This window comes from Morone saxatilis, unplaced genomic scaffold (genome assembly GCF_004916995.1).
Source record: "Morone saxatilis isolate NCDOM2014 unplaced genomic scaffold, NCSU_SB_2.0 Contig18, whole genome shotgun sequence".
In the NCBI taxonomy this organism is placed as follows: domain Eukaryota; kingdom Metazoa; phylum Chordata; class Actinopteri; family Moronidae; genus Morone; species Morone saxatilis.
Genome location: NW_023339740.1, coordinates 6,196,632 through 6,207,793, shown reverse-complemented (window position 1 = coordinate 6,207,793; position 11,162 = coordinate 6,196,632). Strand labels below are relative to the sequence as shown.

General features: G+C 42.4%; 2 protein-coding genes across 2 annotated transcripts in view; one reads left to right on the top strand and one right to left on the bottom strand.

The window, feature by feature from the left end:
• The window catches only part of traip (TRAF-interacting protein), a 4,781-nt gene extending 1,229 nt beyond the window's left edge, over window positions 1-3,552 (bottom strand). The window contains exons 1-15 of the mRNA XM_035662719.1: window positions 3,386-3,552; window positions 3,043-3,161; window positions 2,894-2,951; window positions 2,722-2,805; window positions 2,527-2,566; window positions 2,312-2,439; window positions 2,104-2,198; window positions 1,791-1,904; window positions 1,592-1,679; window positions 1,398-1,487; window positions 1,224-1,312; window positions 965-1,114; window positions 831-870; window positions 646-750; window positions 505-555 (exon numbers count right to left, since the gene is read on the bottom strand). Coding sequence (XP_035518612.1) covers window positions 505-555; window positions 646-750; window positions 831-870; window positions 965-1,114; window positions 1,224-1,312; window positions 1,398-1,487; window positions 1,592-1,679; window positions 1,791-1,904; window positions 2,104-2,198; window positions 2,312-2,439; window positions 2,527-2,566; window positions 2,722-2,805; window positions 2,894-2,951; window positions 3,043-3,140 — 1,230 coding nt within the window. The 5' untranslated portion in view covers window positions 3,141-3,161; window positions 3,386-3,552. The remainder of the gene's footprint in view (window positions 1-504; window positions 556-645; window positions 751-830; window positions 871-964; window positions 1,115-1,223; window positions 1,313-1,397; window positions 1,488-1,591; window positions 1,680-1,790; window positions 1,905-2,103; window positions 2,199-2,311; window positions 2,440-2,526; window positions 2,567-2,721; window positions 2,806-2,893; window positions 2,952-3,042; window positions 3,162-3,385) is intronic.
• Window positions 3,553-4,373: 821 nt separating this feature from the next.
• Window positions 4,374-11,146, top strand: mon1a (MON1 secretory trafficking family member A). The gene is made up of 5 exons (XM_035662494.1): window positions 4,374-5,108; window positions 7,266-7,643; window positions 7,740-8,505; window positions 8,649-8,796; window positions 10,044-11,146. Exons 2-5 carry the CDS (start codon window positions 7,286-7,288, stop codon window positions 10,182-10,184), a joined length of 1,413 nt encoding a protein of 470 aa, XP_035518387.1. The 5' UTR covers window positions 4,374-5,108; window positions 7,266-7,285; the 3' UTR covers window positions 10,185-11,146.
• The last annotated feature ends 16 nt before the right edge of the window (window positions 11,147-11,162 follow it).

Sequence of the window (11,162 nt, the reverse complement as noted above, 5' to 3'; positions counted from 1 at the left end):
AAAAATATAAATGAGTGCAGCTTTACATCCTGTTAAATATCACACTGCCCCGTAAATAGGCTATTTGGGCTAATAGTACTGATCCTATCTGAATGATCGATATTGGAGTGGATGAAGGCGTGTTTTAACTTTTGGGCTATACTGAGCTATACTGAGCCTGATCTGCCCCTTTGTTTCACATCAGCTGTCATACAGGTATTTTTATTCACAAAGCTTTCATGTACAGTGCAGCAGTTGTAAACACTCTGCTGTCTGCCTCTCCTCCACTCCGCTCCCCAGCTGGGGGTGAGCCCCTGCTCGGAGGAGAGACAGACAGCAGAGGAGAGCTGATGACAACCATACTCACCACACCAGTGCAAAAAAAATAAACAACATTGATCGGGACATCACCTAACTAATATTCCACTAAAAGTAAGCCCAAAATCGTCAAGATGAATAATCAACACCAAACTGGTAAATAATCAATCAATGATCAAATTAATGATTCAAATCAAAAAAGGATACGGGTTGGATGAATTTAGTGCGTCCTCCTAAACCATCATAACCACTTCTCACCTGGAAAAGAAACATTTTCTGTCGTCAAACCACTAAAAGGACAAATTATTTATTAAACCGTTAGACCCGAGGTGGTTGTGTTGTACATACGACTCCAGTCTTCCTCTGAGGGTCCAACATGCTACCGAAAGTCTTCTTTCTGAAGAGGAGGGAGTTCCTCAAGAAAGGATCCATGGATCCATCCTCATCTCGAGCCTGAGGTAAGACAATATCTTGAGGGACATGTACACCTAATTTGAAAAATGGACCTAGTCGAGTGACATTTAAAAACCTACCTTGCTTAGACTTGAACTTTTGTCGCTGTGTTTGGATGACCTGGAAAATAAAGCATTTTTCAAAACATTTGAAGGCATTTCTACTTTCTCTAATTTAAGATACACATTCCCACAATGAGCCTCGTTAAACTTACGGAGGGTCAAGCCGCATCTTCTTGGACGGGACCTGCGTCGGTCTCTTGGCCACATCATCCGGCGTAGTGATGTCATAAGTCATATTGAGGTCAATGTCGCTGCCTGCAGGATGGTGGAGGCGAGGCTGCTTCAGCTCCATTGGGGCCGGGCTGAACGATAAGCAGAGAAACCTCATGGATAAATGGCACATAGTTGATGTTTTCATTGAGGAAAGTAAAAGCATGCAGAGACTTCAGTCCACTGGCTGGGCACACACACCTTTCAAAGACGAGCCGACTTAGGGCTTCATTTGTCCGTGTCGGGGTGCTCAGAGTCCTCTGAAGAAACTCCACTTTCTTCTTCAGACTCTGCGGACACACATACATGCAGGGGTGAAAACCATGGCTTTCTCTGATACTGAAAGTAAAAGCATATTTGGTTGGTTTTCCTTACAGAGATCTCTTTATCCGCATTGGCCAGATCGTTCTGTAGAGACTTAATTTCCTCTTTGGTCTGATTCACCTCCACTGACGCTTTGTGTAACTAAAATGAGTCAAAAAAACAAAAACAAAAAAAATACTTTGATTTAGACAGCCCACATATAAGAACTGATTCCTCTGGGTGGTGACTCACTGACATAAACTTACCTTGTTGTTTGAGGCGAGCACTTCTCTCTTCAGCTTCTCACACATGTCATTTGAAGACTTCAGGGTTCCTTTCAGATTATCATACTCTCTGAAAAAACAGGACGACAGGGAAGTTGCATTCATTAGGACTGAAGCTCTAAACCATGTGGTGTCATAATGATCTGTCACTGAGTGATCAACAGCTCCTCGGGCTCCTTACTTTTTGAGCGAGATACAGTAGATGGAGAGCTGCTCCACTGCTGCCTGGCTGATACCCATATCTGTGATCATGGACTCCACCTCTGCTCTCTGGCCCTGCAACAACACGTCCAGGCTGGGGCCAAACCAGCAGCATTAGTGCATGAGTATTACTTCCTTTTACAATGAAAAGAAAAGACTATGCATTGCAGATTTATTTTACTCAAGATCATCAAAAAACCTTTGTGACATCTGCAGAACAGTCAGTATGGTGAGCAATAGTGTGACCCTACTTAGAAGCCTAAATATAACAGTACTTATATGACTGCAGATACCTTTCGAAGGTTTTCATTTTGGTCCTGAGTCTGCGGGCCTCGTCCTTGGCAGCCTGAGCTTCATTCTGTTGTGTCTCCAGGTATGTCATCTGTTTCTATGAGAAGTCCAAAAATATTACATACAATTAAAAAAACTAATTACAGTGACAATAGGAGATATGAATCAGTACAGAAAGTTGGTTTAAACAATCGAGAGCAGTCAGCTTACTCTGAGGGCCGAACAGAGCATGTCCTTTTCCATAATCTCTTTGCGCACACTGTCCAGGTCTCTCCGCTGCTTGTCCACGGTGTCCTTCAAACCATCCACCATCTTCTGTTTGTCCCGCCAGTCCCGCTCTACAAATTGATCAGATGGATGATGAACAAGTGCGGCCTACTTGTATCAATCACGCATGACCATAACACATCAGTAAGGTTTCTTACCTTTAGAGCTTAAAAGCGCCTTCATTCGATCCAGCTCGTTCTAAAAGGAAGAGAGAAACACACAATGAGAACTAAATATATCGAAATCAAATCCTAGAGATCTAATGGGAAGACTATCTGCAGCATTTGTCTGGGCTGTAAGACTAAAAAGTAAAAACGGACAGACATATTGTTCAGATGCTTTAAGTTTGGTACCTGCAAGCTTTCGGGGTCCGCTGCAGCCTCCTCCTCTCCACCAATATCAAAGTACAGCTTGTTGATGATGTGTCTGGTACTGACCTACACACAGAGCACAACAATCATTCAGTTGATGTTCTTCTTCTGGGTGGTAAGTTGGTTCAGTGTGGGCTACCAGCAGCTACTGTACCTGTTTTCTACATTGTGGACAGGTTTTCGTGGGGGCTGTCTGAAACCACTGGACAAGACTGAGAAGAGAGGGGGAAGGGAATAATTAGCCCATTGAAAACGTCAGAAATGGGTGTGTTGTTGGAGATTTGACTACCTATCTGAGATTACCAGTCATAGTGGAAAGTGTGTCCGCAGTGGATGGCAGCAACATCTTTGGAGTGATCGAAGAAATCGGAGCAGATGGTGCAATATGCTCGGATAGGCATCGTACTGTCCCGAGGGTCGTCCTGTTATGAATAGCACAGAAAACCCGTATTACTGGATTACTCGATAGTGTAGCGTTACTTCTCTCCCTGAGCACAACAGTGTCTGTGTGAGTAGGCTAACAGTGACATAACTAAAGTCACCTCGCTGAAGCTGCACTCGTTGTTAACATGTAACTGTTAGCTAACTCCGCTAACACTGGTTAGCTTCCGCTGAAGTGAGCCTCCTTTACAGTCGCCATACTTACAAAGCGAATACTGATGTTAGTGCGCAGTCCTTCCTAATGACATCAAGCGTCCACAATGTTGTCTGCAGTATGACATTGTAGCCCAGTCAAACAGACTGTATTAGCCAGAAGCCGTCATTAGCTAACACAAACACAATGGTTCCCCCGCTGTACGTTCAAACGTGCAAAGTCCCGCCCCTTAAGATGCATTCAGGTGCTGCTCGTTTTACCCGGAATGTGTAAAACGGAATAGGGCCTATACTGTCAATGAGCGTCTTTATCACTACTCATTTGATCTTTAAGTCTGAATGTTTGTTCTTCTTCTGTCATTTCTACATGTCTTCACATTAAAGGAGAGCAAAAGGCCGGGTTTCAGACTAAAATTATGTATTATATTATAGTTTTTTTTTTCTAGAGAGAGGATTAGAGTAAATACTAATTGGAAACTTAATAGAAATAATTTAAAGACAGCTGATTTAATTTTCTGAGGAGAATATTTTGACTCCTGGTTAATTTTGAGTGATCATGTTAAAAGTACTGTGGATAGGTGAAAAAGTTATAAGAAATAAGTTATAAATGTCATTAGATGCCTTGCATGGCTGGACTGGAGACTTGATGTAGCGTCCTTTAAATCTATACGTCGGGTGCATGTAGATTTATGGCGTTGTGTTTCGGTATAAGCCACTGACAGTATATTTTGTATAAGCCTACAATGCTGTGAAAGGAGTAAACTATTTTGTTCGCGTCTGTCACATGATTGAAAACTATTAGCGAGTACAGTTATCGGATGTCCGAAGTGCTATGAATGCACCATTAAGATCAAATACTAAACTAAGATAAAAAGAAGACATAATCCAATACGCAACGTGCAGCTACCAGACGTATTCACACATATTTTAAATTAACTCTCCAAATTATTTTGATTTGATTCAAGACAAAACGCCCTGTTTGCTGCTCCAGAGCCCAAATCATTCCCTGGAAGAGAACTTCAAATCCCACAATTCTTACTTCCGCAACCTAGCAGGGCATGTTGACTAACGTTAGCGAGAAATAGCACACTTCTGTCTTTTGAGCTAGTTGCAGTAACGTTTAATGTCACAAACGAGGTGAGGAGCATAACGAGCTAATGCAGACAGCTCCGGGCATGAAAGGTAATAATTAGTCATTAATAAAACATGTCACGCGGGCTCTTCGTCAGGATGAAGGCAGACACAGCTAGCGTTACTTGCTGTTGATTCTCTGCTAAAGTTAGCCACCAAAGTAGCCTTTGAAGTTCTCTCACAGCATATCACAAGTCTCTCTGGGGCCGAAGGGTGTGGAACAACAACAGAGTACGAATTGTATCAGGAAGGAGGATGTGAACATGAGGGAGAAATGTTATATGTCTCTTATTGTGTCTTCCATTCAGTATGGCAACAAGAGTGAGACTGACATTTATCAGAAATAAAAAGGGTTAAAGTCGGACCATAAAATTGTAACGCCTGGCGCACTGGTGGCTATAAAAGTACATCATAACCAGCTTGATCTTCAACCATAGCCTCAGTCATCAAACTGTTCACCTTTGGTCCCATAGCCCTCTGTGTGTCTGTGCTGCCAGGTGTTCCCTGCCATAAGTAGCAGTGATGGATGGGAAGCCCAAAGGACGGCTTGTTCATGGGAGAATGGTACCCTGGCCCCTGTGGACCGCCTTCGCTCTGAGAGGCGGACAGCCCCACACCCGGTCTGGTGGAGGGAACTGAACCAGGTGAGGCGGTCCACATTCAGCACCTTCTGCAGATTGTAGGTTACTTTGGTCTGTTGTCAGACAGACCTACAGTCAAGTGTCATATAAATCTTGATCATCTGAAACGTTGCGTAATGGTCGTCTCTCTGAGAGTATTGGAAAGCTCAAATATACTAAAACTGTGTTCTCAAATGCCCCTTTGTTACAGCAACAAGTAAATCCCAGCATATAGCCACCATCAACCCAAAGACTGTAGGTCTGGACAAGTTTACGCTTTTGATAAGTGGATGGATGAATGAATGTCAAAGTATTTAACATTTAGGAGGCTCTTTGGTAGAAATGGAATATAATATTCAAAGGTATGTTTTCATTAGTGTATAATCACCTGAAAATAAGAATTGTGTAACTTAGAATGAGCCCTTTTTATCTACAGAGGGAACAGGTCTTCTTCTATGGAGTCGGCTATGTTTCTACGGTATCCCAGAATGGACAAACCAGACACTAGCTCTAGATAGGCCCTTTTGTGTTTTTTGTGATTTCTCTTACATGCTTGTAACAGGAGTGTGATGTGAGGGGAGTGTAATCTGCAACTACCTCAGTCGATCCCACTAAATCCTACACACTGGTCCTTTAACTGTCATCCCATCTCTTGGCCCATCCCCCATGGGATTATATTACAAAACATTGAAAATGTTTACAGTACACGGGTATAGCGTTTACAGTACATTTTATTCAAAGAAATTGCTTCCAGTTGGGCAGATCATGCTTTAGGTCACGGATAGGAAGAGATGCACTTTCATTGTTCATTGTTGCACAATTAAACTTTTAGCATTCAGTCAAAACCTTTTTAAATCTGGCCATATTTAAAAAAAACAAGCACAAGAGTAATACTTTTCTGTAACTTCCTTCATGGGTGAAACGTGTTCCACCAGAAGACTTCCTACTGCCCAACTGTTGCTAGGCAACACTTCTGCACAAAAAACAGATTGACTTGTTTGTTAACCCTTAGATGCATGAGTGACTGGACCCTACACTCTTCCATAAGTGGGTCAAAAATGACCCGTATTAGAATCAATGTGTTTTCATGCCACTTTTGTCATTTTAGTTAAATTAGTGACTTCTCCATTCGACTACGTTATAACCATGCAATACGCTGTATGAGTATGCACATCCTGTTTATGCAAAGAAATGTTGAACATATGACCACAAGAATTTGTGTCTTTTGTAATCTGAATGACACTGTAGCACCTCAATGCATCATCGATTTGGTGGTCTGTGTAATAATAGTAATAATCTCTCTAAATGTATGTGACCTTGCCATACCAACAGAATAAAAAGGAACTGCTACCATATTCTCTCTCATGAGAACTGAAATAACAGACATCTCCTGACTAAAGTCTGTAAAAGAAAGTGTGACTTTGTCATGGTGAAAGTGTGTCTGTCACATCCAGCTTGAACAAATCCAACTCTGACAGAGGAAATGATGTAACTGTTCCTGGATTAGCTCTACTGAGTCTAGAGATAAACATTTTTGCAGTGTTGTCTAACTGACTCATTATCAGACGCATGTCCCATTCTCCTCCTACTTTATTTTCTCTGAATTAGATTAAGCTGTGGTCAGAGATTGACTGTTTCTCTCACTGGAATGTTTTGTGGACTGTCAGCCATCTGTTTTGGACAACATTAACCCCGCTTGTGGGACAGTCCTAGATGGCTCCCATAGAAAAGCTTAGGGAAGCGGTTGGGTGGGGAGTTAACCAGACATACACAACAAGTTGGTCTTCATCATTGAATTCTTTTACTCTTTTTAAAAAAAATATTGTTTGAAAACTCTCTTATAAAGTAAAGATCTCAACTTTGTTTTCAAACAATGGAAGTTTCTGACTTATTGGAAGTGTTTTCAAACTTTTTTTTATTACTTTTACGTGAGAAAAGACTGTATGGATTAGGACTAAGTGGTTTGGTACGTCTGGTTAACCGCCCAGGCTCCATGAAAGAGTAGTACACAGCCGCTTCCCTGAGCTTTTCTAAAGGAACCATTGCTGACCCCCAAACAGGGGTTAGGCCAACATATGCAAAACAACTCAAAATAAACCAGCCCCTAACAGGCTTTATAGTTTTTATAGGCTCATAACAAATCCATGCATTATACTGACACTTACCCCTACCTTAATGCAGGTGCTGGTCAGAAGAGTGCTATGTTCGTCCATGCGCAGTCTTTCGAGGATCTGACTGCTGAGGCTGAGGCTGGTAGGGAGGCTGAACTGGACAAATCAGGCGAGTGTGCAGAGGACGTCACGGTGCTGGTGGGAGAGAAAACCATAGAGGAGCAGCACAACAACGACATTTCATCGGAGACTAGGACTAAGGAGGAAGACGTGTCCAGTGAGGCGTGGAGGAGCCACAGGAAACACGTGTTTGTGCTGAGCGAGGCTGGAAAGCCAATCTACACCCGCTACGGCACGGAGGAGGCTCTGTCCAGCACCATGGGGGTGATGATGGCCCTTGTGTCCTTCGTTGAGGCCGAGAAGAACATCATCCGCTCCATCCATGCAGGTCAGAATATGCTTTGCTTCTAGGATGTGGTTCATAAGTAAAAGTGCATTGTATGAAATATGTTGGATCCAACTCTGTGAACGTTTTGTGTCTCAGACGGCTGTAAAGTGGTCTTCCTCGCCAAGAGCCCTCTGGTCCTGGTGGGTGTGTCTCGAACCTGTCAGTCAGACAAGGAGCTGCTGCGCGAGCTGCAGTACATCTACTACCAGATCGTCAGCCTGCTCACCCTCACCCAGCTCAACCACATCTTCCAGCACAAGCAGAACTACGACCTGCGCCGCCTGCTGGCTGGCTCCGAGTATCTCACCGACAACCTGCTGCATCGGCTGGACCGAGACCCCGGTCTGCTGCTCAGCGCCGTCACCTGCCTGCCTCTGGCCAGCTCCGCCAGGGACATGGTCTCATCGAGCCTGCAGGCCGCCAAAGCCAATAACCTGGTGTTCTCCATCCTGCTGGCTGGGGACCGCCTGGTTACTCTAGTGAGGAAAAAGGACCAGTTCCTGCACCACATAGACTTGCACCTGGTCTTCAACCTCGTCGGCTCCTCCTCGTCCTTTCGAGAGGGCGAAGGCTGGACGCCCATCTGTCTGCCAAAGTTCAACACTGCAGGATTTTTCCACGCTCACATTTCTTACCTGGAGCCTGCGTCCGAGCTCTGCCTCATCCTGGTCTCGACCGACAGAGAGGACTTTTTTAACATGTCCGACTGCAAGCAGCGGTTCCTGGAGAGGCTGAGCAAGCGCAGTGCCTACCAGGCCCTGAAGGAGGCACTTAAATGTCCCAACTACTCTGTGGAGCAGGTCGGCATCCCGGAGCTCAGGCACTTCCTGTACAAATCAAAGAGCTCAGGGCTGTACACCAGGTGGGCAGGACGTCTTCTGAGTTATACTTGTGTTTACGTCGTGGTTTTTGCATTAAGAAAGATGCTACAAGCTTCACAAGTAGTGTCATTTTGTTTGCAAATCTTCGGGTATTGACAAAATAGTCTTATTTTGTTTCTTCCAGTCCAGAGTTTCCTGTAGTGTACCAGTCTGATGAAGAGCAGGAAAGGCTGATGGGATTGTACCAAGACCTTCACAGCCACCTGCATCATCCAGCCAGACCTCTCCGCTCCTTCTACCGCTGCAGTGAAACTGAAAACTTGCTGGCATGGGTAAGTCTTGCATTGTGACATGAGATCCACGTAGTGTTTTACAGTATGTTACAGCTGCTCTGGCTCAATTTTCACAAGAGTTTCAGTTTCACACAACATGAAATTAGGAATTGCCTTGTATTACATTTGTATTACTACATTGTATATGTTTGTCACTGAATTTGAATCATTGTTGCATTAAAAAAGGGGTCAAACTATAACTACCGGTAGTTCTCATCCATACTGTCTGCAGTGGTCATTTTCTCAAGATCAAAGATATAGCAATGATAAGAAATTGGTCATTTAAACAGAAGTGAGTATTTGAAAAAAGGCAGACTAAGAATTTGTTCTGACTGGTATAACCAAAAGTTTGTATCACACTAAGATTCTGGCGGTTTCATGGTAGATCGCCTTTTTAAAGTTTTATTTTGTTTTTTGCATGACTGGGCCTTTTTATATAGGTTTCTAGTGTATTATTCTATTGTCAGAAGTACATAGAATACAAAAACATAGTAATGGAATCATATATATACTGAAGACTTTGATTACTATTGGGTTTTCTTGACCCAACAAAATTATACAATAGAATAGATCAGAATGCAGCAAACAGAAACAAAATGAGTGACAGCAGTTGTTTCAGCCATGTGCCGAAAACCATGGTGATATTATATGAAAAATTAAAACTGGTATACCAGTTAATCCACTATATTGCCTCGCACTACCACAAATGCTTTTTGAAAACTTCTGTAAATAGATAAATAATAGATAATGTATTCTAGAGCCTGGAGTTTGTATTGAATAGGTTTACTGTTCTGTATCGAGCGCAACGTTAGATACTTCCATCGCTTGTATGTTTAGTAATCTAAAATACATTAAGCTCCAGTAATGCTGGAGAGCATATGACATTGAACTGCAACTAACACTACTATAACAGACACTACAGAGCAATTTTCCATTTTTTCCTTTTTACCACTGCCATACTTCTGCTAGGTGTGACTAACGGAGGTTAGTAGCAATTATGTAGTAATACTACTCACTCACAAAGTTAATGTTGTTCAAATCAGGCGAAATGCTTGTAAACACATGCTGGAATGATAATCTATACTCTTAGTAATAAGCATTGAAACTTGTGCTCATATGAAGTTGACCTCATTTTGTGTTTAAAGGTAAGAATTTAGCAGGTTGCATTAAGCGTTGTTTTTTACTCTAATGCTCATTTTAAGCGGCCCCGTCTCACGCCTTGCCTCGTTTTACCTTCTGTCCCACAGGTGACAAGTGGCTTCGAGCTCTACCTCTGCTTCAGTCCGCTGGGGACCAAGGCCCTGGCCGTCTCTGCTGTCAACAAACTGCTGAAGTGGATCAGGAAGGAGGAGGATCGCCTCTTCATCCTGAGTCCTCTCACATACTGAGCCCTCACTGCCGGCTGACCTCCCGCAACAAAAAGCATCGCCCTGAACGCTGACAGGCCCTATGCTAACAAGAGCTGTAGATGATGCAGCAGTCAGTTCAGTGTTAAGAAATGATTGTCAAAACTATGCTTTCTTGCTTCTGGGCTCCTCTGATCTAATTGGTTGATGCAGTAGATTGTGCAATGAGGGTAAGTGAAAACAGTATTTTATCTGGCTCAATTTTTTATAACTTTAGATTTGGATAAACAGACTGAAGCAGCATCAACATAATGGATGACACAATAACAACATGAACGACGGTGTTTGTATGCTGTTGAAAGTATTTCATAGATGATTGTTTTAGTAGACCTATTTTGGATAGAATAAAAAAAAAAATCTGTCTTTGTTTTTTTTAAATGCTATTAGCTTAGTTCTTAAAAATCAAGAATAAAATCTGAACTCAAAAACTGGAATTTTCTGAAGACCTGCAGTAGAATGTATTATCTTGTTATAAGACCTGCTGTCATGTATGTGTTAACGACATTCCTGTTGTGTTTTCTTTTTACATAACGACCAACAACAAGAGCCTCTATGCACTTTGTTTATGCAAAAGACACGCCAAGAGAAAACTGTTTCATGAGTCTGTAACCTGTTTACTGCTGTCATTTGATTGTATTAACATGTATTGTTTATGTCAGTGTAAAGCAATCTAAATGTAAATCCTCCAGTGTCCATCAGAATTTTCCCTCAGACATTTTTGTTTATGATTTATTTTATCAGCTTGTGTCTAATCATAAAGGTTAACTGTATTTCATGGGTTCCAGCTTAGTTTAAGGAATCCAACATTGCCACATCTGCCTCCACTAATCATGCCTTAACTAATAGTCATTATGCAAGCCAATAAGGTTGCAACAGTGCCGATTTATGGCTGCTGCGCAATTCCAGAATGATCATATATATAAATAAATAAATGGCTAGAAAGAAAACACACACTTCTGT